This window comes from Temnothorax americanus, unplaced genomic scaffold, assembly GCF_048541705.1.
Source record: "Temnothorax americanus isolate GAGA-0224 unplaced genomic scaffold, ASM4854170v1 Scaffold1, whole genome shotgun sequence".
NCBI lineage: Eukaryota > Metazoa > Arthropoda > Insecta > Hymenoptera > Formicidae > Temnothorax > Temnothorax americanus.
Window position 1 is genome coordinate 4481129 of NW_027509230.1, and position 27137 is coordinate 4508265.

Genomic DNA, 27137 nt, shown 5'->3' on the forward strand with positions numbered 1-27137 from the left:
AATCAGTGTAACGTGTTAAGTCTGGTAACCGTACTATCGATGTAAACGCGTGTGACTGAATTAGCGATCGAATGTCTAGAAGAAAATGTGGCAACTTATCGAAAGCAACCCAGTGTTTCGAAAGTCTACGTCGAAGAATTTGGACGATCTTCGAAGATGCTGCAACAGTCGGTTCCAAGTGCTTCTCGAGAACGGCATAGATGTAATTATGACAATTCGTTTATCCAACAAATTATTATAATAATTATAATAAAGTACAATCGTTGATAATAAATGAATTTTGGTATAAGAGTATTTGAAACAATATTGGAATTTTTGTACTTGAAAATTTTTGTATAATCTTTTTAGCCCCTGGGTGACCTTCAATCTTACATGTATATTTTTCAATACGATGGGTCGATACCGATTAGAACGAGTATCTCGCATGGTATGGTACCAAGTAGCTTATTAACGCTGGGTACCGAGCGACATCAACGTCTCATAACAGAATTTGGCACTGGAAATGTACGTACAAACGTATGACACAGTCTGGTGAATTATTATTGTAAAATTTGTTGATATTGCTTATATAGTACACCGCCTGCTTCGCGCTGACTGAAATTTCTCACGGGACCAATGCGAAAGGCATGCGAACCAGAGCGACGTATGACGTAGCGACGAAAAGTTTTATCCTTCATACACCCGATTTTGAAGCTGCAAAATGTTGGGCAGGTGGTTTAGGTAAGCCAAGTTTTAGTCGATATAGATTTGATTAACAATAAGATGCAGTGATATTTGATCAATTAAGTACAACTTTCTATATTTTCCGATACACTGTCATTTTTAGGAAAATGCGCGACGCACGCCCTCGTATTTGCGCAGCTAATTACACCGGACGGAGTGAATCGTGGCCTGCACGTTTTCATCGTACCGATTCGCGATCCGAAAACTCATCTACCTTTTGCTGGTGTCACCGTTGGTGATATGGGTGAAAAGATAGGTCTTAACGGAGTAGACAATGGATTCTTAATGTTTGACAATTACTCTATACCCCGTAGTTGCCTGTTAAATCGCACCGCGGATGTCAGCGAGGATGGAAAGTATGTTCTCGCTCTAAAGGATGAACGAAAAAGATATGGTAGGTGGTAGGAATTAACGTTGATATGACAAAACCCATATGCCATATTTTGTAATTGATTTCATTGAATTTCATTTTATCTACGCAGGCTCGTCATTGGGTGCGCTCTCGGCAGGCCGTGCCAGCATTACTGGAATATGTGGACATTATATGAGCCTTGCACTAACGATTGCTATACGTTATTGCGCAGTTAGGAAACAGTTCGGCCCTACCGAGAATAATGAATTGCCGGTCATAGAATATCAAACGCAAGTGCGCGTAACAGGATTTTTACTTTGAGCTAAACGGAAAAAAAAATATCACATTTGATGCAAAATATGTATGTTTCTAGCAATGGCGAATCATTCCTCATTTAGCCGCAACGTATGCGGTAAAAATATTTGCATTGACGTTGTACAAAAGTCTCTATGATCTTCAAATAAGTCGCTTCGCGAATGAAGATGGAGACGCGATTGCCGATCGAGGAATGGAGATACACGCGTTATCTTCCGCAACGAAACCCTTATGTTCGTGGATTGCGCGTGACGCGATTCAAGATTGCAGGGAATCTTGCGGTGGGCATGGATACTTAAAAAGTAAGCGCGAAATCTCAGTCTTATATATTACGTGTACATCTTTATAATTATAATTAATTATCGTTTTATTATTAGTGTCTCGTTTGGGTGATATAAGAGCTGAAAACGATGCGAATTGTACGTACGAGGGTGAAAACAACGTACTTATTCAACAAGCAAGTAATTGGTTGTTAAATCAATGGGCTAATGTGATTAAAGGACAGCCCGTGCCATCGCCCCTTAATTCTGCGGATTTCCTGGTGAATGCAGAACAAATACTTAAGACCAAATTTAATCAAACTACAGTGGAAGGCGTATTGAAGCCTGAAAGTACGATGAAAATGATTCTTTGTTGTATTAAAATGTACTACTGAAAGTTATTAGTTTGATGAATGACTTAGGTTTACTGCAACTATAATATATGTTATTTTCTTAATTTTAGATTTGCTCTTAGCTTTTAAATGGTTGATTTGTCATTACTTGAAAAAAACACATCGATGTATGAAGGAACTCAAATCAAGCGGAATGTCTGATTTTGACGTAAAAAACAATTCCCAAACGTTTCTAGCCCGAACCTTGTCTCTCGTATATGCAGAGGTAAATAAGATATTTATACACAACTAAAATAGAGAAGAAACGACACATATTTTAAACAATTTGTCTTATACTAAAATTTAAACTTTAAATTCTAGACTATTAATGAAAAATACACGTGCATCTTTTACGATATAAATATACTTTGCATCAATTTGCATATATTTTACAACATTACCATAGAATGGAATTAATACGGTTAATTTCTTTTTACAGCACGCCGTAATGCTGTACTTTGTTAAATTTTTACAAGATCCAAAATGGAAAGAAAACGAAAGAGAGGTATTGACAAAACTGTGTTCTCTATTCGGAGCTATAACATTGGAGAAGAGATTGGGAGATTTGTACAGTGGTGGTTATGCCTCTTCTAACAGTAATATGGACGATCTTTTGCGAAAAGGAATTATAACGCTGTGCAGAGACTTAGTCGACGATGCTGTTGCGCTAGTTGACGTATTGGCACCGCCAGATTTTGTTCTTAATTCTGCTCTAGGAATGTCTGATGGCGAGGTATATACTGCTGCCACTCTTATATTTATATCAAATTATTTATATATGTGTAATAATTATCTTTTCTCAATATGTAAATTAAAAATGCTTTTTTATACTAGGTATACAAGCACATAAAAGAATGGATATTTAAAGACAAAGAGAACTTAGAACGACCATCGTGGTGGAATGAAATCCGATCTAAATTGTAATATTAGAGGCATGAGATTTACGGATACGAGTGTGTTATTCCTACTTTTTTACATTTAAAGACTTTAAAATAATATCTTCAAAATCCATAATAACTTGAAACAATATTGTACAAATGCATGTCGTTCGTCCAGAATTGTGCATATATTGATATTTAAAAACTGAAATAATTTTTTATATGTTGCAAAAATGAGTGCCTCGACATCAATTATTGTTACACTTCTAATGTGATAATTGATGGTTTAATATCATATTGTTAATTTTTTAGTATGTAAACTGAATATAGTTTTTATACCTATATTGTTATATTGTTAAGGATTTTTACATCTTGTTCATGTTTTACTAATGTATATAATATCGTTTATATTATGTTATACACATATATTATTAAAAAATGTAAAAAAATTTAATCATTTTTGAACACTCTAAACACCCTTAATCACTCTTATAATATTTTAGGTTAAAACAATATGTGAGATGTTTTGAAGAAATAGTCTGATTTTAAATACAAAAATAAGAAACATTTTTATTGCAAATTTCTATAAAATTTTTATTTCATATATATTTATAATTCTGTATGTTTTGATGCTTCTGCGAGTGGTAAGACTTTGTCTACTTCTGCAAACCAATCATTGTACACAGCTTTAGGATCAACCGACCAGAATCTGTGAAATGATATAGGTTCTTGAGATGCCAAATAAGCATTAGGATAATCCACAGGTTGTGCCTACAACAGTTACGAAATATACAAGATGGTTTAATATCATCATATTAAAGTAATAATCATTAGAATATATCAGACTGAACAGTACTGAAAAATTATATCATCCTTTTAAATTATAAGTCTCATATATATATTTCAATATTTCATAAATTTGTATAAGTATATGTGAGTTCAATGTCCAATATAAACTTACCTGATGGAACATCGAAGAATGCACGCCTTCTACTCCAAGTCGCAATAAACAAAGTCCAAAGAGATACATGTCATCGGGAGCAGTCGCAGATGGGCAAGTGCACGCGCCCGGTTCTACCGTCAGATGAACCAAGGGAGCTGATAACACGACTCCCGCACCGCCAGTTAAGTATTGATAGCCATAGTGACTGTCCCACATACGAAATCCATAACGTTCGCCGATCGCGACTGCGTGCTTAGGATTGTAGCACGTGAGCAAGTTTAATAAACGTACTACACTGTAATAAATTAAAGTACCCTTCAATTTTTCAATATCTTAAAAATAAAGATTATAAGCTTTTCACGGCTTTGTAATGCTGTGCATAATTTTGTCAACTTAAAAATAAGATTTTTTAAAAATATAATTACATTTACCTGAATATAGTGTCATCGTCGACAATGGCAAGCCAATCGAAATTACGTTTTTTTAGTATTTTGCTGGCTTCTTGCAAGATAGCATAAGTTTTAGCACAGTGTCCTTTAGTAGTATTCGGGACGATGTATGCCTCCCGTAAATTTTTGTCTAGATAGTAGAACAATTCAGCAATTTACGAAGACCGTAAATATATTCAAAATATACGTAATTTCTCATTGATGAGGCATACCGGCTGCATCACTGAAATATCCAATGTTCAAATTGTACTTGGCCCACGACTTTTTAACCACTGGGATTCTGTCTAAATGAAATTTGGCGCAAGTCTTAACGGCGAAATAAATGTTTTCTGGAGCTACAGAAGAACTCTGCAAATCGAGAGTATTTATATCAACGTGGTTTAACAATAAAATTATTGTTCTCTTTTAACTTATTAAAATTGTTATTATTAATTAGAAAGTCATATCGCGTAACATACGCAAGAATGGAAGAATCGGGGATACGTGGCACAATCGGAGGCGGACACAATGCACAGTTTAGACACATGAGTCAACTTTGCGCCAGTGCTATTTAAGACAAAGGTGGCGAATTCGTATGATACGTCGATAGAAAAATCTGCCTTCGGTTCCTTGCCTTCAGAGACTCGTTTAGATAAACTAAAAATGTTAAGTCATGTTTTTAATTTTTGGACAAAAATAAGAACAGAAACAGATCGTAACTATATATATATATATATATATATGTGTGTGTTTTAAAAATTAGATGCCAATTTTGTTGAGCTTTCAATTTTATCTGTAGCCTATTTTTTAATGTCTTCCGTTGTTACTCCTCCAAAGTTTTTATGACTCTTATAATAATGATCATTCAATATAAAAATAGAATATACCTCTTTAATAGCGTAGCGCTCATGGCAAATCCAGATGCCATGTGTGGATACCTAAATCTCTTAGTGTGCCGCGCAAAGTGATGAATAATAGTAGGTTCACGATCATAAAGCATGTGTCCAATCCAAACATTCTGCACAAACAAATTATCTAGAATACAAATCGTTCTTTCTTAAAATGTTTTGCGGCGAGAACACAATTCACCTCAGACGAGCTAAATTTTCCAAGAACATTCAACAGCTTCTCTAATCGAATCACAGTATTTTCCAAACAAAAGAAAAACCATTCCACATCTGGAAATTCATTCGACAAATGAGTCAACAGCGGAACTATTGTCCAGGAACCTTTGATGTCAAGTTCATGGGACAATACGACGCGTGGTAACTCCTAAAATATAGAGATAACCAGATACCTTATTTAGCAATAAGTACAAGACTCAGTCGCCTATATATATTTACTGAAGACTCAACAAAAATGCAGAGGAACAATTTTATCGTAAACAAACGTACTCCTTCAAGAGCGTCACCCTGCTCATAGATGTTTTTCCTCAAATAATCAGCATGGGCTGCATTGTAGCCTTCCTTTTGGCTCAGTATTACTATCGCCAGCTTGTTGGACTCTGGAAAATATTCTAATTAAGACTTTTTCGCGTGCATTCAATTATTTTGAATAAAAAAAAAGGCGAGTAAGGGGCAACAGTTCGAAATTCTTAAATATCAATTTAATACAAGAATAAAAAGTATCTGAAATAAATACCTAATATACTTGCATTTGCACACGCGATGAACGAGACGCAGGCGAGAAACGTGAGATATGTTGACAGTTCCATTTTTGTCGAACAGCGTTCGAAGTTCTGATGGGAGACGGAAGGTCTATATACGTCCCTGTCCTGGCGCTGATTCCGTCTTTGCAGGGGCGGAATTTTTCGGCGTTTCGACTCGACGCTTTCTTAATTAACCACCACCTGTTCAATTGTTACTCGACAATCCGTTCCGTCCGCATCGCTGCGTCCGATCGCTGATCAGCTGTTCATTATTGAACTGTGCGAAAAAAACCGGTTTCGATATCGTCGCCCCAGGATTCGTCTAACCTGCGGATGGGCGCCAATCAGGCTCGCTCGTTATTCCACATGTCGCTTCTCTCGACCGCTTGTGTTTGACGCAAACCGAGGAGGAGGGGGATGGGGGGGCACGTAAGGGTCAGAAGATTGATTTTTCGGAAAGAAACGCTCTTCCACTGCCTGAGTCCGATTAAACTGAAGTTCAGCGTCGTTCAGTGTTGAACTAGCAACTAGCAACCGTAACGAGGATTGCACGCCGCAGTTTATGTCAGTGCACGTGCCTGAGTTGTTACGCATAAGTGGACATAATTTGTAAACAAGCTAAGGAAGGGTTAGGCTAGGTAGTAGGTGTAGGTGGCCAGATGGAATGTGTAGGCGTTTGTATACGCGCGGCTTATCAGTCATGAGTGTCTCTCGCGAGTCGAGGGCGCACCAGAAGAAATTGAGGTAATCAAGGTCGGTGTAACCTTAATTCTCGACGTTTCCTTCGTGTGCCTTGCATACTCTAAAAAATAAACACTCGTGTCTTTATTGCAGATGCATATGTCGTACTGGTTCGGCGTCGATCTGGGCGGCTTCCTATTTTCAGGATACAACGTTACCACGGTATGGGGCCTGGTGGCAACGTGCCTGGGCTTGGCCGCCCTCGCAGTGCTATACGAGGCCATGAAGGTCTCGCAGATCCACCTGCAGCAGGCTGCGATTAGGCCCATACCTAGGACAACGTCAGCCTCCTCGGAGAGTTCGTCCCTCCTGTCCAGAGTGACACCGAAGAACTTTGGAACTCACACAAGATGGTACGTTGTTGTTTTCTTATCTCTCCTTGAAGCACGATAAGCCAAACGTGTTGTTCGAACACTCCAAGTGACTTGCGAGTAATTAACTTAATTGGGGTCTTCAACGTGTCAAGTAATATATGTTACTATTTTGTTAACGTGAATTGAATTGCAAGTTTTTTGTTTAGCACGTGGAAGAAAAGGGACAACAAATTGTGTAGAGATTCTGCTTTAGGTACTTTCTGTCGATTTAATCAATCGCCGATTGATTGGAGTTTGATCAAAGTCACGTCCCAAGTCGTTTAAAATTTATGTATAATATTAGATTTATTTTTTTTGTAGCTAAACTTTCTATACTTTTCATCTTTTCTCGTTTCTCTCTTCAACGTCTATAATTATTATTTTTATTTTGTATACTAAAATGCAGTATAATATAAGACGAAAACTCGATTTCATAATTATTCTAGAGTTCGTATCTTGTATAGGCAAAATACAATATACCTGTAACAATAATAGCATTTTTCATAATAACGAGAAATAAATTAGTCATATTACGTTGGCATTTTACTACTTACAATTTTAGTTATTATTTTAAATAATACAAGTATCTTCCTGCGGCATCTAAGCTTTTTTATCTTAAGGAGGTTCGATGGCTTCATCGGTGGGAGTAGTGGGACGCGGGGGTTCTGGAAACAGCGCACTAGCGTTTGAAGTAGTGGGAATGAAGGGGGATTGCTCAGATTGGTCGCCGCGTGCGTATAATGCGTGCTGCTGTTCACGTCGTTCACGACCGTGGCAGTCTAGCAGACGAAAAATCAAGCACGTTATGCTTTAATAATTAATTTTTCTACGAAATGTGCGGTAACCTTCCCCTTTCTTTCGCTCATTTATTTGTAAATTATTAAGTGTGCATATTTTTCTTTCCTTGTCATTTGCATTTTTTCTTGCACTTATTTCATTCTGAAGGTATATGCAATATATTTCCCATAAAAACCTATGTTAAAAATGCAGCCAATTTTATGAAATTTTAATATGTTGTTTTGGAATGCAAAATAGAATTATGTGAATTTTTTGGGAATTTTTTACCGTCCCGTTTTGAAAAAAATCTAATCCAAAAATTGTACTTTTTAAGTTTTTGGAGTAGATTTTTTTCAAAACGGGACGGTGAAAAATTTCTAAAAAATTCACATAATTCTATTTTGCATTCCAGAACAACATATTAAAATTTCATGAAACTCTCTGCGTTTTGTTGTAGCCATCGAACCTCCTTAAGTCGATGTTAAATATGTTCCTTTAGTGGAAGCTGCTCGAGATGGACATTGCAAATGTTGCACTGGTCTCTTCACACTACGCTTGGTTATATCCTGATGATGACTGTTATGACGTACAACGCATATATCACCATCGCCCTCATAATCGGAGCGTTCTTTGGATACTGCATATTCGGTCCTACTCTCGTACAATTAAACATGCAACGTTTTCACCGCAAACAAGCCATTGTGGAATGTGATAAGAGTTGCGAAGGTAACGCAACTTCATGTTAGCCTAAGAAAGCGACTACTTTGACCTTTATTTTTGTAATCGCTCCTAGATATTATCTCAAATCAACAGAGACGCGAATCTGCTGTCTCTATCGTTGCTGAGCAATTAATCATCGAAGCGAATATCGAAGTTCACGTACCAAGAAATACGTGAGTTTTGGCATCCAAACATAGCAATGGAAAGTCTGAGATTATCTAGTATTATTGTTGTCATGCATTACATATTTGTATGTATACGCAGCACGTTTTACACAGATGTTTTATTATAAATCACAAAGATACATGTATAAAGATATGTACATATATATAAAGAAATGATACGATTTATTATAATATGATATTTACAAGTAATACAAGATCCTCGTTATATTTCTATATACCAGATACAAGAATGTTATTTTGTTATAATAGGTATACAAATATACGTTAACCATCAACATTGATTAAAATTAATATTTTCTTGGAAAAAATATTTAAAAAATATAGCTATACATTTTAATCGAAAATTCCAATCATTGATTCCTTTTTTACATTCTCGTTTGCAAAAAATATAAATAACAAAAATCAGCGTAATATAATTTTAGTTTAAGGTCCTAATTATTTCAAAGACCATATTTTCCGGAGTTTATGATTTAGACATTGAAATTTTCCAAGTATTGATTTATATTATCCATTATAAAGTTATCCACAGCGTTCTCATAATCCATAGCGTTCTCCGTCTCCAAACCTTCAAATAAAAGACCGTAACACGGACTGTCGACGCTGTTGAAGTGCTCGTATCCGTGTATCTGATTGTTGCACAGCCAGCAAAAAAAAGATTGGCAATTTCTACACGTCATTTTGTTGCAACCTTCGGTTTTGCTAATGAAAGAACGGCATTTCGGGCACCTTTTCGCATTATCCTAAACAAAGTTACACATAATCATTATTAGGAATAATATATACTCTTATCGTAGTCTTATTACTCAATCTACTCATTAATTTCCATTACATACGTACTTGCAGATACTCGGTTGTAAGATATTTTTGAATCGTTTGCATTTGCCGCTTGCCATATTTCTTCTCCAACATTGCCTGCTGCTTGATATTGCTGTTTTTGTATTCATCAATAAGCTTTATAATGTCGGTCGATGTCATTTCGCATGGTTCTTGTCCGTGGTACGACTGTTTGAATAAATAAGTATAGAATATAGGACATGTGTGTAGATATATATGTATATGTGTTTATACAGTACATTTGCATGTATCTTATGCGTTTAAATATTGAGATACATCTTACCTTACGGCAATAGACGCAAAAACAATACTTGCAGATGGGACAAATCGGTGCGTCATCGCCCGGGTTTCTGATAACCGGATATTGACAAGAAATTTTTGGGCAATACACTACATCGTCCATAGTGTCTAACGTTACTCGCAACATGATCTCTTCGTATTGGAAAAACAAGTCTGGACAGAGAGTCTTAACGTCGTTGCCACTTATTTTGCGTTTGCAATCTATCGTCGGACACAATATAGCATTGATACGCTCGATGATGTTGATGCGTATGTGCTTCTCCATGCAACTTTTACAGAAGATGTGTTTACAGTTTTCCAATTCTATACAGTTCAGTCCTGCGCATTCCTCGAAGCATATGCAACAAGGATAAACATTCTTGTGAAATTGTGCTTTATGTTGCCGCTTGTTGTAAGATAACAATAATCTTTTGATATCTAATAACAATGCACCATTCTGAGCCCTGGGATCGGATAACTGCACCAGGCGTAACATGACATTATCTCGTGACGTGTGAATTAGATGCAAGAAGGAAACGTTTAACGTTTCGTGTATGTTTAAAAAATTGAAAATATCATCTTGTAGGAAACTTAGCCACAGGAAGATGATCTCGTTACCCCGGTTCTCTTCCCACATTTCGTCTAATTTCTGACAGATGAAAGAGATGTCCCAAGGTGTCAACCAGACAACGGAGATGCAGAAATTTGGTGGCTTCTGAGATGGATACGTATTCGGGAGATTAATGTACATTCTGATTGGCGGCAAGTGCTCAACGAAGATGCTATCGTCGGAAACAGCTACATCGGAGGGACTATCGAACTTTATTTCTAGTTTTTTAGAAAATTTTGGATATACGGTGATCGAGCATTTTATATATTCGCTTTTCGTGTAGAAGAACTCTGTTTCGTCGTAGATACTAGAAAGGGCAGCCACTTCGTCCTCCTGTCGTTGGAAATTGCTTGCGGTCTCGCAAGACATCTCGTTATCTTATCTATCTGTGATCTTACTAAAATCCAAATTAATATAACGTAGTTTAATTGATTTTCAAAGAGCATTTATATATGCATAGATACAGAAAAAATAACAAACCTATTAAAGAAGTTATTAGAATTGCATTCTATATTCTTACAATTGGAATTCTACATTCTTTTACCGAATCTATAATATAAAAAGACAGAGTAACAAAAAAATGTGTTTCAGATACAAACTTATTACAGATACAAGCTTAAAATTTATAAATGGAAAATTAATATAATATAAGAATAAAAATAGAAAATTATATATAATACAAATTGTTATTAAAAATATATATGTTTATATTCATATATATAATATCACAGACTTTGCGTGACAATAAGAGACTCCCGAAGTTATTTTAAGATAAAAATTCTAATACCAAAATGTGTCGAGGCTACAATAATGTTAAATGTAATTAAAATAATAAGTTTTTAAGGAATAATAAAATTGGCCGAAATTCGCGCACTTAGGCACGGTATGTCGCACAGTAATAAAAAAATTTGTTTATTTGGTATTTAACACAAAAATTAATTAATAATCAGCGTATGTATCCATATCTAAAAAATTGAATAAAATTAAAAAGCAATTATACCAGTATCGAAAATATAATTGATGTTGAAAACGTCTTCATTGCGCAATGTTATATAATAAAATACTATAATAATATACATTATAATGTTATAATAAAAATGCAGTTTAAATTCATATTTATAAAGATATTAAAAAAAATAAAAATATTAAAAGAAAATTAAAGAAAACTGAAATTAATAAATGTTAAAAAATTATGTCGAAACTTAATAAAAATCGGATAAATAAGAGAATTAGAAATTATAATTTCTCGTAATTTAAAGAGTCGTCTCGGTCGTCTCTTATTACAAAGACCGAAATAAGATATAGATGGCGCGGAGAGAAGAGCATTTAGAATCTTACTCCTCTCAACAGTGGCCAGTTAGCTTAACTAGTAGTTAACTCTCATTCTCTGTCTCTTTTTAACTCAAAGGTTAGATAGAGACGGAGAGTGAAAGTTAACTACTAGTTAAGCTAACTGGCCACTGTTGAACTGGGCTAGTTAAGTCCTAATCGTTGTATTAACTTAACTTATATCCGCAGGAACTTCAACAGGGAACTTAACGAAAAATAAGAAACAATTTGAAAAAAGGAATTTAATCACGAATATATCATTCTGTTCTGTACTTGGATTATGACCCTAATGACGTATTATAATGTATATGAATAAAAAAAAAATCGGTCGTAAGGAGGACACACGTGGGTATACAAATGATGAGCTACGGCCTAATTTTATTAGCCGATTTTTTTTATTCATCGTTATTCCTGGCGCCGTTAAAAGAAACAAAAGAGGAGAAATAAAAGGAGTACAAAGTTTAACTTGTTAAGAGCTTTCAGATCGCACATGTAAACATTACTTTAATTTACTCGAAATTATATTTTTTCGTATATATATTGATTAATAATCGCGAACCAAATGGAAAGTTAAATTACCAAGTTTTTTAAAGAAATTGCGTCGTATTGGTTCAGCACCGTGTAATGGAGTAGACGCACATGGCAGTAACGTAAAATTTAACGCTAACGTAAACGTTAGTCACGATCAGTTTCATAGTAATGCCGCGTGATGTTCTTAAATCCTGCCACGTGCGTTGGAGCAGTTAACGTGCAATTAACAAAATATTGATCTCTGTTGTCAGAAATAAACTCTGCTCTTTCTACTTCGCCGTGCCAATGGTGTTATCGCATGTGCGACACGATACATTCACGAATTTCTATTTACCGACGGAAAAAGCGTAGCCGCACAGCAAATGCTCCTACGTCGCACTCGGAGTCTACTGAGCAAGTGTCAAAATACTCGAAATCCGAGGCTTGTCTGGCTCTTTCCGCCCTTTTCTCGAAATTATTCCTCAAGAAGCATTATACGCTCTCAAGCCTAGTGCGCGCGCATCGATCTCTCGACTCTCATTATATATCACCGGTGGCCGGGATCATCAGGTTAATGGAGGATTCACAGTATTCACACTGCGTACTGCGTCCGATGTTCGACGTACGACGATCCGACATCCAATAGGAAATTTTTGTCTCTAATAATGGAGAATTCACACTGCGTCCGATGTTCGACGTACAACGACGATCCGACATCCAATAGGAAATTTTTGTCTCTAATAATAAATCCTGTTATTGGATGTCGGATCGTCGTACGTCGAACATCGGACGTGATCGGACGCAATTTCTTACGACTTACGACAGTTAAGCTGGATTCAGACAGGACGCGTCAAGCGTCAAATAGCGAGCAGCAACCAATCAGCAAAACGATATTTTCTACGTCACTGTTGATTTCACCTCGCTGATTGGGTTGCTGCTTGCTGCGCTTGTCTGAATTTAGCTTTACGACAATTGTAGACCGGCCCTATTGCTGAACTTTCTTCCAGTGTGGAGTAGATAAATTCTGAACTAGTGCAGCCAGTTCAGCAATAGAAAACAGACCCTAGCTGTCAAAGCGTTTGGTCACTGTGAATCGATTTAGCAAAAGTCACTAGAGATGCACCAATCGACGCGTCGCATTTCCCAGTAATTTACATGTTATCCAATCGCCGATCTCTACTCGTAATTACTTGAGATAAATTATTAGAGAACTTATGACTTCTGCACAGTGCACACAGAACGCGGAAACGCTTGCCGCGCGGCAAGAAGTGACGCGGTAGCCAATAAACTTTTGATTCTTACGGAAAAAGCAACACGTTGATTGGCTACCGCGTCGCTTCTTGCCGCGCGGCAAGCGTTTCCACCACGTCCTGTGTAGAAGCCATTAGAACTCGGTGTGTTGTGCGTTTTAGTAATTTATTCAATTTTAACGCGCACCCGGCTGACCCGGCCACCGTGATACTAGGCTTGAGAGCGTACAGTGCTTTGAGGGATGATTTCGAGAAAAGGGCGGAAAGAGCCAGGACGAGACGAGACGAGCCTCAGATTTCGACACTTGCTCAGTAGACTCCGAGTGCGACGTAGGAGCATTTGCTGTGCGGCTACGCTTTTTTCTTTGGTAAATAGAAATTCAATGCGTGTTTAGAGTGAATGTATCGGGTGTTTCGCACATGCGATAACACCATTACCATGGGGAAGTAGAAAGAGCAGAGAAACAGAATAGAGAAATATTTAATTAATTGCACGTTAACTGCTCCAACGCACGTGGCAGGATTTAATTCATAAAATAAAAACATCACGCGGTATTACCATGCAACTGATCGTGACTAACGTTACGTTAGCGTTAAATTTTACGTTACTGCCATGCGTGCGTGTACTCCATTTTACACGTTGCTGGACCAATAAGGCGCAATTTCTTTAAAAACTTGTTTCGTTTAACTTTTTCTATTTGGTTCGCGATTATAAATTATAATTCCCGTATTTCATAATTCTCGTTACGAGGGAGACGCGCGTCCCCTCAGTATATACGCAAAAATATATAATTTCGAGTAAATTAAAGTAATGTTTACATGTGCGACCTGAAAACCCTAACAAGTTAAACTTTAAACTGTACTCCTTATTTTGTTTCTCTTCTTTTATTTTTTATATATGTATTTATTTATTGATTTATTAATTTTTTTAGTTTTCAAAGTTTTCCCCAAAAAGTATTTATAGTTAACGGCGCCAAGAATAACGAGCCTAATAAAATTAGGGCGTAGTTTCGTCATTTCGATAACACGTGTGTCTTCTTACGACCGTTTTTTTTTATTTATATACATTATAAAGGTGAAATTTCATGGGCAGTGAAAAGCAGCAGCAGATCGTACTGATTGGCTACAAAATAGAGAAGTTCTCGAGTATCTAGAACTTCTCTATTTTGTAGCCAATCAGTACGATCTGCTGCTGCTTTTCACTGCCCATGAAATTTCACCTTTATTTTGGTCTTTGTAATAAGAGATCAGGATGACTTCCATCAGACTTCATTTAACTTAACTAGCGATTAATTCAACCGGCAAACCTGCAAAATTTCTAGTTATACAACTCGTTGATATACGGAGGTTCGATATTGAAAACATATGTGAATATGTCTTGGGACAGATTAAGAATTTATGAATTAAAACATACTCGACTGTAAATTACAACGAGAAATTATAATTTCTAATTCTTTTATTTATCCGATTTTTATTAAGTTTCGACACAATTTTTTAACATTTATTAATTTCTGTTTTCTTTAATTTTCTTATAATATTTTTAATTTCTCTTTAAATATCTTTTTATAAATATAAATTTTAACTGCATTTTTATTATAACATTTTAAACATTTATTATAATCTATATTATAGGGCCGGTATATCACAGTCTCCGATTAACGTGATTCTCCGATTAAACTCACTCTGCATCTCTTTCTAACTATCCCCCTAGAAAGAGACAAAGAGTGAGTTTAATCGGAGAATCACGTTTAATGGCCTTTAATTGGCCAAGTATTTTATTATATACATTGCGCAATGAAGATGTTCCCAACATCAATTATATTTTCGATACTGGTATAATTGCTTTTTAATTTAATTTTATTTTTTAGATATGAATACATACGCTGATTATTAATAAATTATTGTGTTAAATTCCAAATAAATAATTTTTATTTGAACTTTGACACGTAAGAAAGATAAAAAAAAGGCTAGCCACTTTATCGGTTCTGGTTACGATTGCGTAACAAAGTGTCCACTCGATGATTACTTTATTGAGGAAAATGACGCACAATGGATTTGTGGGCCGTTCCGTCCATATTAATGGGTCCTACGAGGTAAACACATTCGCCAATTGTCTTTTTTGTTATTTCAGAATTTTCTGTTGTCTTCCAATTTACTATGTTCATTGAAAAATATCTGGAATATTTTCACTATAATGAATAAAGGACAGTTTATTTTGGTGGCGACTAACGCTTCAAAATCTGAGACAGTTTGATTTAGAAGATATATTCTACATTTAGTTGTATCATTTAAATTGATGTAATAGTTGTATTAATTAATTTTATTAAAATTGTGTTTTCTTGCACTTGATTTATGTTAACTATTTAAAATTAGTAGGCATATGCTTGTGTTGCTCTATATACATAGTAGAGAAATATTATTGTAATTAAAGAATTTCTTTTCAAGAAAAGAAGTTATAAGTCTTTAAGTTATATGAGTAATATGACATGTGTAGAAAGTTCACATATAAATAGCTATATAATATTATTTTTTGCAGGAAGCCATAAAAGCGTTAAACCTTTCTCTACAAAGCAACGCTGCTTATTTGCAATCGGTTAAGAAGCAAGGCACAAATAATCCTGCAAAATTGAAGGAGACAGAAAAATATTTACTCCGGTAATAACGAAGTCATCAGTATTTTAATATTAATAATCTGAATTAAAATTTAAGTAGATTATCTTGCTTATACTTGAATAAAATTTACTTGCTTCTCTTTTCAATTGAGAAATGCCGGTTAAAAATATATTAAATGTAAATTATTAAAATTAAAGTTTGGTCATTTTAAAAACCCATTCAACTTAAAACTTCAAGTCTATTATTACAGGTCTGGTATTACTTTCGAGCAATTGGACAGTTTGTCCGTCATCCATGTGGCTGGTACCAAGGGTAAGGGTACAACGTGTGCGTTTACGGAGGCGATTCTGCGACAGCACGGCTTCAGCACGGGCTTCTTCAGCTCGCCGCACCTGGTCTCCGTGCGGGAACGCATTCGGCTAAATGGCGAGCCAATCAGCCAGTCGCACTTTGCTCGTTCCTTCTGGACCGTGTATCGACGTCTGGAGCAAAAACGAGAACACGAGTCCGACATGCCGACGTACTTCAAGTTCCTGACGATTCTCATGTTCCACGTGTTTTTGGAGGCAAATGTCGACGTAGCGATCATCGAGGTTGGAATCGGCGGCGAACTGGATTGCACCAATATCCTGCGGAATCCGGTTTGCGTCGGTGTGACGAGTCTGGGTCTGGAGCACACTTCGCTACTGGGCTACACTCTGGAAGAGATCGCTCACCAGAAGTCGGGAATCTTCAAACCGCGTGCGGCAGTTTTCACGGTGCAGCAACCGGAGTCAGCGATGCGCGTTCTACGGAAGCGAGCCATAGAGAGAAGATGCCGCGAGTTACGAGTAGTTTCCACGATCCAAGATCGAGATTGGAACGATGTCTTCTTGTTGACATCAGGCATCGACGTCAGTGACGTGCTGTATCAGAATGCTTTACTGGCGGTCAGCGTGGCACTCGAGTGGATGAAATTGCGTAGCGACCGGTCCATTGTAAAAGATGAATACATCAATAGTGTTTACAATTCTCTAAGCGGTAAGGATATGTCGCAAATCGTTTCTTTAAATAAATTCGCGACAGCATTGGCAAACTGCAAATGGCCTGGTCGTACGCAGATTCTGGAGACCAGTGTGGCGGATTTCTTTCTGGATGGTGCTCACACAATCGAGAGTATCGTTAATTGTGTATTGTGGTTCAAAAGAGTCAGCCGAGAAACCTCCAATAAGTTCCTAATATTCAATACCAGTGGCGACCGGAATTCTCTGAAATTATTAAACCTGCTAAAACCATTGAACTTCGATAGAGTTTACTTCGCTCCAAATTATACCGGCGTGACCAGTGTGGAAGATTTATCGAATTACGTGCTAATCGACGAGCAGAAAAGGAAATGCGAGAAACACCGCGAGCTGTGGGGCGAGACCGAGAGTTCGATATTGAAGAGTAGCGTTGCTGAAGTGCTCTACGACATTAAGAGGCATGTATCGTCGCGAACGGACAGTCACGATAAAGTAGAAGTACTTGTAACGGGATCCTTACATATGGTTGGCGCGGTATTGGCTATCCTGGATCCCAATTTGACGATGACTAGTGATTTTTAATGAAATGTAAAATAAGATAAAAATTCGATTTGTGTTAAGATGCTTGTGTAACCATGGTGAAATTGTGATGAGAAATACGAGATGTGATAAATATCAATATATACGCAAGAAACATGATAGGACGTTGAAATAGAAAAAAAAAATTTTTTACAAATCGTAGAATTATATTTAACATAATATTAATAGTAACAATAATTGTATTAATTACTTATGTTAAAGCGATACGTATCGCATTGTGGCATAATTTCAGAGCGACGTTCCCATGATCATATATTTGCAATAATTGCTTTTGTACTTCGATGTAGGTCGCTCACAGTGCATCCGACTTTGTAACGTTTTGCGTTTGTGTTGAATTTATTCCATTGAGCGAGTATATACGATATCGCGATAATTGTAAAACGGGTATTCAAAAAATCTTTGGATGGTACTCTAGTTCTGACTCCGCCTCCGTGTCAGATAGACTAAGTGAAACGCCAGTTCTTCGTCGCAGGCGATTATCCTCAGGGCTCTGAAATAAATTAAAATAGTTATAATTGTACATTATCGCGAAGGAATTTAATACAAATGTTTACTATTTTGTAATACAATATAAAAAGTAAATATATATTTTAGCCTTGTTTTATACTATATTTATAATATACGATGCTTAATCAAAATTTCAGAGGGTGATTTTCAACTAAAATCGACTAGTTTTTTATAATAAAAAATGAAAACAGAAAAAAGTGACGTATATATGTCTTCTTGATCGATTTTTATCATTTTTATTCATACAAAAACTCAGATTGATATAACATAAAGAATAAAAGATATAACTTGCCTGATCTAAAATACCGGCAGTGGGTTCAGACGCGTATCCTACTTCTTGCGCATCTTCTTCCAAGTCCGCCTCGTACTCCTCCAGCTCGTCCGAATCTGAATCTATATCGAGATCGATGTATCGGCTACCACGCGAAACTTTGCACACCATCTGTGCGAGATCGGTGAAAGTGTATGAAGAGGGTGACTGTTGATTATCCGCTTGATACTTCGCTCGCAAAGCTCTCGCAATTTCTCGATCCGCGTTGAATCGAGGCAGAACTCCGGCTTTTGATTGACCTTCGAAATACGTTTTCCCTGAAAAAACACGATTCATTTCAGTCCTACAAATGTGTTTAAATATATGCAATGTTTCATTACTCATTAATAAGAAATTTACAATATAACACATGCTTTATGATTTCTATTAGCGTCGATTTACAATTCTTTACAATGGATTTGGGCTTAACATTAAATGTTAACAGACATATTCTCACCGTGTTGGTATCCCACGTCCTTGATCTCGTCGAAATTGGCAAATTGGAGGGTTTTGTACTTGTCGATCGGCGGTCTGATATACTCGCAATAATCCGAACTCTTCACCTCCTCCAGCTGGCGCACGCAGCTCACGTACGCCAGCCTGGACTGGATATCCGGTAGATTTGGCACTTTCACAGGTGTGGCAAATGGATTCCACCGCTTCCACAATAACCACCAACCGGACAACGAGTCCCCGTAATTCGTTAAGTCTGTGTCGTCCTGTGAGCCGACGTCGATGGCCAGAATGTGATGCGCTCCTTGCCGTAACATTTCGTCAGCTTGAACGGAAACGAAGAGAATGCATGAATCGAGAACGTTAACATCAATTCGTTGTCTCTACTTTATAGAAGATTTATAACTCATAAAAAAAATATAGAATTTACGTATATTATACATCGTGATATATTTTGTTCACGGAATTGTATTTTTATTTCTTTTAGATATCATTTATATATATTTCTAGATTTATTTTATATCATGCTGGATTTCTCTAACGAATTTCAGGAGTATACTGCCTGTACATAAAAGTAAAAGTATCAAGAGATCATTGAGAAATTACAATCAGGACTAAACGTAAACGATAGAAAAGACGAATACCTGGCACGTTATTAACATAACACCCGTCGACCAAAAGATGCCCATCAAGAGGATCGCAAATCGGAGGAAAGACCCCCGCGACAGTCATACTGCCGCGAATATATTTCCATAGTAAACCTGAGCGGACTTAACTATTCAGAATTCGATAACTGCATCTTTTATCAACGGGAGTGAGCTTGACGTTTCTCGTGATTTCATAATTTTATTTCGGTAACGCTCATAAATAAATCTTCAACATCGTGCCAAGGTAAATATGAAATGATACAGAATCCAACTAAAATTGGACGGTCAGCGTGTTTGAATTTCAAAGAAGAACTAGTAACTTGTTGTAAAATAAATACAATCGATACTTTCAGATAAATTGCTAAATTATATAATTTATATGTAAACTTTGACTTAAATAAATTTGCTATTAAGATAAAATGTATAAATTCCCAGCGGAACCTCCTAAATAAATTTCATATTATCTTGACACCATTATTAGCGCTATAATGTTTTCCTTTAGGTTCTATTGACTGTGCGAAAATTGTAACCGTTTATCAGTGCGACCTGGATTACCTGGAAGGTTATTGACGTACCCGCCGTCGAGAAGGAGATGGCCATCAACGGGGTCACACATGGGTGGCATATAACCAGACAATGACATCGAGGCCCGAATGTACCGCCACAGCGATCCTAAAGACGACGAATCATTCTCTTTAATATCCTGCATTTACCCGTATACATTATCTGAAGTACTTCCTGTATTCTTAAGTTGTACTAACCGCAATTAATCAAGCTTTCTTTTTCTGTGCGAATATGTGTATGTGTGTGTGTGTGTGTGTGTAACGAGAAAGACCAGTCATTAATCAAAATTAATTGACTAAAACCGCCACCAACAGTGATGATTAATTAAAAACACGGATTAAAAAGAATTTTAATAACGGTAAATCTCTAGATATCTTCAAATCAGACATCGCATTTAAACGTTCTAGTCACATTAAACATTTTATTTTTTTCCAGTTTTGTTTAAAAAAGTTAATAGCATATTATGCTTTGCATACGAATTTTTAAATAGTAGTTTTTAGTAGATTGAGTAATATCGTATTTTTTTCGATATCATAATTCAGTAGTAAGCATACAGGAAGTATATGCACATCAATTTATAACTTTTATACATTCGAGTGAAAATAAAAATATGCCTCATTCGCTTTTCTCTTTAAAATCTGCATTAAACGGAGAGTACGTCAACAATGGTTATCCAAAAAGCTCACTCCCGCTCGTAAAGTTTCTACTATAATGCTAATGTGCACAAAATTTAAAAATGTGCACAAAAAATATCTACATGCCACGACAAAGCTGTTAGTGTGAATCAAGAAAGAACAATTTTTCATGTTTCCATTTTTAATACAGACATCTAAAACCGATTGCTGATTGTGCAAGTAGTTTTAGATATTATCTATAAAATGAAACACATCTCTTACGTATTTACTTTTTGATTCACTTTGGATATATTGCAAGTATTTTTAATAACATATCAAAGCTTGTAGTTATATTGCTGGAAACTTCATTGAATTAAACTTGCAGAATCCTTGAAATTATTAAAAAAAATTTATCATATGAATAACAATCTATTTATCAATTTTATATTTAAAAATCATAAATGCGCGTGTAAACATCAATGGCTGAATGTACGAAAAGTAAATCAAACTAGAAGCTTTGTCAATTTAGAATTTAAAAATGCAAAGTAATATATTTTTACAGACCGTGTCTATGCGTGCGCATACAGGAGTCCGTGATGTCTGTGGTTATAGTGAAGTATGGGAGCCACAAATCCTCTATATATGTGTCGCCGAAAGTCTGCTGTATCGTTTTGTTAAAATCTTTACCGGAGAACATCGAAGTCATCGGATAAGTCAAGTCCATAATCTGCCGCCACCATTGCGTCATTTGCTGCCAACAGAGATATTTTTTTTTTTACATTATTATGAACATTTCACGATTCGACGGTAAGCATTTAAAAGCAATTATTAAGATAAAAGAGAGAAATAAATTTAGATAAAATCTCTATATTTTATAATTTGAAAGAATACGATTAGAATTAAAGAAGATTATAATTCTACAGATTTACATATTGTGCTTTAGAAATTCACAGTGATAAGAGAATCCAAAGTACAGAGCAGATAGAAGTCGCCAAATCTATTTTGTCTCACCTTAGACCACTCTCTAGCTTTTTGTGTGGTAGTGGTAATGTTCTTTTCCATGCACCACAGCGCACCCATAAAGGCGCCGATGCTGACACCACCAACCATATCTATGGGTATACCTGCCTCGATGATGGCCTTCACCATGCCCACATGAGCAGCGCCTCTAGCACCACCTCCACCCAGGACGAGACCGACCGACGTGCCGGTCAACCATCGCGCTAGTCTACTGAAATCGCTGTGTACGTTCGGCTCGGACGTGAGCACTTTGGAGTATAATTCATTCTGCGATACGACATATTTTAGATTAGACTATATAAAGTGTGGTAGTTACACTTTTCTCTCATTAATATTGGCATATAATAAATTATTTTTTTACTAATAACAAATAAAATAAAACAGATCGTAAGCAATTTAGAATTCCCGGTTGATCGTTGCTTACAATTCTGTACAGCGATCTTCTGGCGAACATCCGCTTCGGACATTGGATGTGATGATGGCTGGATACCCATGATCTCATGTTCAACCACTGAACGGTGTTCGTTGGTCGTTGACCATTCTGTTCCTTGTGTAATAGCACCAGTTCTTTCTGCGTTCGCATTACTAGCCGTTCTATCTCACGTTCTGTTCGACCAATCGATGGCGCTCGATCGCCCAGACCAACGATAAGAATGCAATCAGCCTGTCTCGCGCATCGCTGAGTCCATAGCGTGTAACTCGAATCACATTGATACAAAGAGATTCTGTGCTGATCTTCCTGCTGTGCAAGCCAGGAAGTTAATCGGTATTCGTTTGCAGGTTCCATGATGGTCGTTCCTAAAGTCTGTAAAAAAAAAATAAAATTGATGATTTTATATATATATATATATATATATATATATATATGTTATTAATTGTTTCCGAGAAATCAATGGACTTAATATATTCAATCATCTTTTTTATTATAAAATAATTAAATTTAAAAAATAATAAATAAATTTTAAAGAGAATTAAGTTATGCTATATGTATAATACACACGAGCGGTGTTAATTTATATCAAGATAAGTATTAGAATAATCAAGATTTGCAATTGCAATACAGTACCTTTCTTACGACATCTGACGTTAAACGAAGACAGGGTCCAATGGCACATAAAGAATGATATAATTCGTAAGTAAAGGAAGTTAATGGTACATCATCCGACACCGGCACTATAGCAACAGTCGAAAAGTTTACTTGTGCGGGTCTAGCATCAACCGTTGCTGCAGCTCGTCTGTAAAATAACATTTCTCTAATTAAATAAATTCGCACTAATAATATTATAAACACAAAACATTTGATTTATGTAACAATAATATCAATTGCTTAAAATATATATCGGTAATCAACAATTATATTTACTGTGTATCATTGCTGCCGTTTTTCGTATGTGCTTGTTGCCAGGTGCCGAGTATGCGATGACCGAGAAGATTTATTAATCTCGTGACGACAATTGGATATCTGAGTTTGATAACGTTGAATAAACCTTCCGGTAGCTTCGCCAGCTCGGAATCCCGGACTGCCATGACTGTCGTCGACCTCGGAGTCTGCGTGACCATCTCTACGATTCCTACCAAGTCACCTTTTCCGTATTCCGCTACCGGTTCTTTTTTGCCGTTTTTGTAAGTGATTACCGACCGCAATCGTCCGCTCAACACAATGAATGTCGAATCCGATTCATCCCCTTGTCTGTAAACGGCCCGTCCGCTTTCAAGGAACAACCAGTCGAGAGCGAAATCCACCTGTCCAAGAAACAGTAATATAATTATGTAAATATATCGTTCCAATACAAACTTGTGCTTCAAGACCAAAAAATAATCGACGCGCAGTATGTCAAATGGAAAAAGTATAAATTCACACAAAATATTAGGCTACAAAGATTCAGCTCAACCGAAGACTTCTCTCTCTTGTAATAATGTATTAGAAATTCTTCTCTTAATAAGTTTTTGTTTTCAGATTCTTACCTGTCTCACGAAAGGGCTTAATCTGCGAACGACGGTATGTGCCACGTGCAACACGACTGTAGGTTGTTCCCGCATGATAGCGAAGAACGTCAATTTACTGAGCAACGCGATACGGCTAGAATGCTTCGCTCTAATTGTGTAAAAGGATGGTTCGCCGGTTAGCACTGCTAAACCACCGACAATTTCACCCTGATGAGCGCTAAACATATGCACTTCTTGGCCTGCGTCTCGACCTTCCGATACGCGTTGGCTTACTATCAGCGAGCCCGAAAGCACGTACACGAGTGCGACATCCTATAACGCGATTAAATTTTGGTAATATTTCTGCATTTATAAAAAATAATCCTTTCCTTTTATACGCAACATACAGCTTATATTTGACAAATGCAAAATGACAAACCTTATGAGATTCTTCTTTCATCAGATAAGTACCAGCCGGCACTTCCCTGATCTCCACTTTGTCTTTAAGCACCGTCTCGTCCTCTATGCCAAGTTCACGAACAAACGCGTCAGTGGCTATCTGTATCAGCTGCGCTTCATCCAGCTGTTGTTGCTGTTGCTGCGCCGCTTCGTTGACCTGGCGTTTTTTACCGGAATAAGTACTTCCCGAATGAGTGGATTCTGGATGTGATCCGTGTGTGGACTGAGACATTGCCGCGTGAGGTGGTGTTGCCCAGTGAGAGTCGCATTCCGGTACCATCTCTGCCGAACTTTGATTACCCATTTGCAAGTTTTTCCAATCGACATTGCTCTTCCTGTCAAGTAACGAAGTAATTCCAAATAATTAGTCTGATTACTTGAACAAAATTGGCTTAATTTATTCAATATATATTAAATTAAAGAGATATAATTAATATATTTTAGTTAAAAAATTTCTTACCGTCGGATGGGCACAGGTTGAGAAATGCTTGAATTAAGTGCATCACGTTGAGAAACGTCGCTGGTATCGTGCACTTCCGACGTACTATATATACCCTCGACGTTTTGCGAGGCAAAGTTCTCTCTGGTTCTTGATCGTACCGGCGAACCGGAAAACGGACTCTGTTTCTTCTTGTGCGATCCCTGATTGACTAATTCCGCGGAAAGGCCGAGATATTGATGCAAAGCAGTGAAGGTAACTCTCTGCAACCGTACCATAATGACCTGGATAACTCGAACGAAGGCATCGGGATAATCTTGAAACACCTGAAATAATATCAACGTTGTTCATAAAATATCAATATTTTACTTTTATATAATATAACATAATACTGAAAGAGAATATAAGATAGGCATAAATATGTAACTTACTTCTTGAAACGCGCTCATCGGTAACTTTACCACAACAGAATCTTCCACAGCTCTTGCCGATACAGTTTTGTACGTACTTGTATGCCCGGTAAGTACATCGGTAAAGCTAAGAAGACTGGTAACGGACTCGCCTGTTTTTACCACTTTTAATGATATTTGAGAGCCATCGGGTCCAGTGATATATACATTGACTAAACCCTGCTGCACTATAAATAAATTCTCGTCGGGGTCTCCGATTTTGAACAATGTACTGCCAGCAGGTAGGGTCATGATTTCCGTGTACTTGCATAACTTCAGGAATACAGGTTTTTCAAAGTGGCCAAAAACTCTAATACTTTGCAACATGTACAGAGCATCTGGCGGTACTCGCTCGCCAGGCCCCAGATCTTCCTCTAGATATTCAGCCGGCGGCTCCAACACCTTGAAATTAAATAAATTTGCTTAGATATATATATCACATAAACATAACAATAATCGTTGGTTAATTATCGCGAAATATACCTTGAGCTGTTGCGGGGCAGTTTCCTTCTTAAGTTGTAACAATCGACGAGCAAATCTCATGACCGCTCGCCTCTTCTTCCCTTGTCCAGTGGGGTGCACCTGGCCACCAATGGACTTTACTTTGCGCAACATCTTTCTGCCGTAAAAGAGAACCTTGTCTCTCTTCCTGAACCTCGGCTTCCCAGTGCCCACTCCAACAAATTCTTTCACCTCCGGCAAAAATTCTTTGTTCTTCCATTTTCGTACCACGAAGATCGACGCAATTAAAAAAATAAGGAGTAAAATTGTGACAACGATGAAAATCGTCCTCGACGTTTGATATTCCTCTATGAACCTCCCAATCCATCTTGAAAATATGTACGATCCCAGGCTCTCGTTGAACTTATTGAATAATTCTATCACCTGTGTTTAACACATATTCCATCATTGATACACCTCAAAAATACATATATTATTTTCCTAAGTAAAAATACAAGATATATTTTTTCCATGTGCTATAATCAACGAATAAACAATGGAAAATGTCAACTAAAATCATCTTTAACTTTTTAATTATAACGCCAGTTAGATTCTTGCTCAAAACAGTATTCAGATTTTCACCATCAAAATTATATTACCGACTAGATTACACAAATTTCAATCTATCCTAAAAAATAAAAAATGTTTTATACACGGGATAAATATGAAAAAGATAATGACACATTTATAATAAATATTCACAAAATAATTACCATCAACGTGTATCGTTAGAATTTTAGAATTTATGACGTGTATAAGTTACGCAATGTATAACGCAATAATGTCAACTCAATGATATAACTTTCTCGTGCAAAAAAAAAAAAATATGAATCTCCTCAAAGTCTACGGACTAATGACACTTGGCATCTTCTCTCAGGTTACGTCTCTGATCTCCATAATATAGTAAAATTTAGGTCGCGATTTTCAGTGACTTTCGAGATTGACGTAAATAAACACGACTACGCGCAGCGTGCCGTGTGGAAAATCGTATATCGATCAAAGGAAATCTAGCGGTGAATGGGAATAATTATCAAGGCAGCAAATATACACAACCTCCATAGTGGGTACTCATGTCTCCCTCTCCGCCGAAAGATCCACTCGGGACGGGACGTGTCACGATCGGGACCGCATGCGGTCGGCGAGCACGAAACGCGATCGGCTAATCGAGCTCGTCGGAAACGAAAGATTAATTATTTATCTCGCGAGTAAACGACCTTTGATACTTCGCCCGAGTCATCCAGCGCCATTTTGTCCAATTTTGTCCGCGCGGCTGCCGCTGCGAGATCGATTGCGTGATTTAAAATAATTCATGTTGGGACAAACGCACCTCGCGGCGACTGTGCGGGCGAAAGTCACAAGTCGACGCGAACCGATCATTGCATAAAATCCATCAGTTTCAATCTTATCGCTTAATTTTCGCGACAATTACCAAAAGTGCGCGTAATCACCGTTCACATACACGTATCGTCATCACTTTATTTACAGGCTCGTCATTTAATTCTGCGTT

General features: G+C 36.9%; 6 protein-coding genes across 17 annotated transcripts in view; 3 read left to right on the top strand and 3 right to left on the bottom strand.

Annotated features, from left to right (window-relative positions):
- LOC143895319 (peroxisomal acyl-coenzyme A oxidase 3) overlaps positions 1–3374 on the top strand; it is a 70021-nt gene extending 66647 nt beyond the window's left edge. For 5 of the 6 annotated variants that reach the window (XM_077402373.1, XM_077402384.1, XM_077402363.1 and 2 more), the window contains 10 exons: positions 80–202; positions 349–504; positions 573–720; positions 827–1117; positions 1206–1369; positions 1449–1692; positions 1768–2001; positions 2114–2268; positions 2482–2775; positions 2877–3374. In XM_077402373.1, coding sequence (XP_077258499.1) covers positions 80–202; positions 349–504; positions 573–720; positions 827–1117; positions 1206–1369; positions 1449–1692; positions 1768–2001; positions 2114–2268; positions 2482–2775; positions 2877–2966 — 1899 coding nt within the window. In that variant the 3' untranslated portion in view covers positions 2967–3374. Of the gene's footprint in view, positions 1–64; positions 203–348; positions 505–572; positions 721–826; positions 1118–1205; positions 1370–1448; positions 1693–1767; positions 2002–2113; positions 2269–2481; positions 2776–2876 lie in introns of all 6 variants that reach the window. The other variant, XM_077402394.1, reaches the window with a different exon arrangement.
- Positions 3375–3473: 99 nt separating this feature from the next.
- LOC143895403 (beta-1,3-glucosyltransferase) lies at positions 3474–6068 on the bottom strand. Its single transcript, XM_077402477.1, has 9 exons — positions 5933–6068; positions 5686–5795; positions 5381–5563; positions 5179–5309; positions 4771–4948; positions 4525–4660; positions 4295–4442; positions 3882–4158; positions 3474–3691 (listed from the first exon to the last, which is right to left on the bottom strand). Exons 1-9 carry the CDS (start codon positions 6003–6005, stop codon positions 3530–3532), a joined length of 1398 nt encoding a protein of 465 aa, XP_077258603.1. The 5' UTR covers positions 6006–6068; the 3' UTR covers positions 3474–3529.
- A 453-nt stretch (positions 6069–6521) lies between these two features.
- LOC143895442 (protein SLC31A2) lies at positions 6522–9981 on the top strand. 2 transcript variants are annotated; one of them, XM_077402533.1, is made up of 5 exons: positions 6522–6692; positions 6774–7033; positions 8310–8536; positions 8604–8703; positions 9867–9981. In XM_077402533.1, the coding sequence occupies exons 2-5, from the start codon at positions 6774–6776 to the stop codon at positions 9901–9903; spliced, it is 624 nt and encodes a 207-aa protein (XP_077258659.1). In that variant the 5' UTR covers positions 6522–6692; the 3' UTR covers positions 9904–9981. The 2 variants fall into 2 exon arrangements, with proteins under 2 accessions (XP_077258659.1, XP_077258669.1); XM_077402543.1 differs by having other exon boundaries at positions 6522–6683.
- Positions 8861–12809, bottom strand: LOC143895384 (E3 ubiquitin-protein ligase RNF14-like). Of its 4 annotated transcripts, XM_077402471.1 has the most exons (6): positions 12633–12809; positions 10919–10987; positions 10447–10835; positions 9833–10167; positions 9553–9717; positions 8861–9455 (listed from the first exon to the last, which is right to left on the bottom strand). In XM_077402471.1, exons 3-6 carry the CDS (start codon positions 10805–10807, stop codon positions 9186–9188), a joined length of 1131 nt encoding a protein of 376 aa, XP_077258597.1. In that variant the 5' UTR covers positions 10808–10835; positions 10919–10987; positions 12633–12809; the 3' UTR covers positions 8861–9185. The 4 variants fall into 4 exon arrangements, with proteins under 4 accessions (XP_077258597.1, XP_077258582.1, XP_077258591.1 ...); XM_077402456.1 differs by having other exon boundaries at positions 9833–10835; XM_077402465.1 differs by lacking the exon at positions 10919–10987 and having other exon boundaries at positions 9833–10835.
- Positions 12810–13721: 912 nt separating this feature from the next.
- On the top strand, positions 13722–18352 carry Fpgs1 (Folylpolyglutamate synthase 1). The gene is made up of 4 exons (XM_077402795.1): positions 13722–13895; positions 15396–15620; positions 16064–16182; positions 16391–18352. Exons 2-4 carry the CDS (start codon positions 15546–15548, stop codon positions 17721–17723), a joined length of 1527 nt encoding a protein of 508 aa, XP_077258921.1. The 5' UTR covers positions 13722–13895; positions 15396–15545; the 3' UTR covers positions 17724–18352.
- Positions 17848–26927, bottom strand: Sws (patatin like phospholipase domain containing sws). 3 transcript variants are annotated; one of them, XM_077402728.1, is made up of 15 exons: positions 26684–26927; positions 25613–26014; positions 25112–25531; positions 24702–25006; positions 24222–24576; positions 23822–24115; positions 23220–23599; positions 22923–23091; positions 22281–22661; positions 21848–22123; positions 21401–21587; positions 19656–19772; positions 19016–19336; positions 18541–18836; positions 17848–18231 (listed from the first exon to the last, which is right to left on the bottom strand). In XM_077402728.1, exons 1-15 carry the CDS (start codon positions 26687–26689, stop codon positions 18130–18132), a joined length of 4011 nt encoding a protein of 1336 aa, XP_077258854.1. In that variant the 5' UTR covers positions 26690–26927; the 3' UTR covers positions 17848–18129. The 3 variants fall into 3 exon arrangements, with proteins under 3 accessions (XP_077258854.1, XP_077258847.1, XP_077258863.1); XM_077402721.1 differs by lacking the exon at positions 19656–19772 and adding an exon at positions 20214–20330 and having other exon boundaries at positions 26684–26919; XM_077402737.1 differs by lacking the exons at positions 19656–19772; positions 26684–26927 and adding exons at positions 20214–20330; positions 26344–26647.
- Positions 26928–27137: the final 210 nt, after the last annotated feature.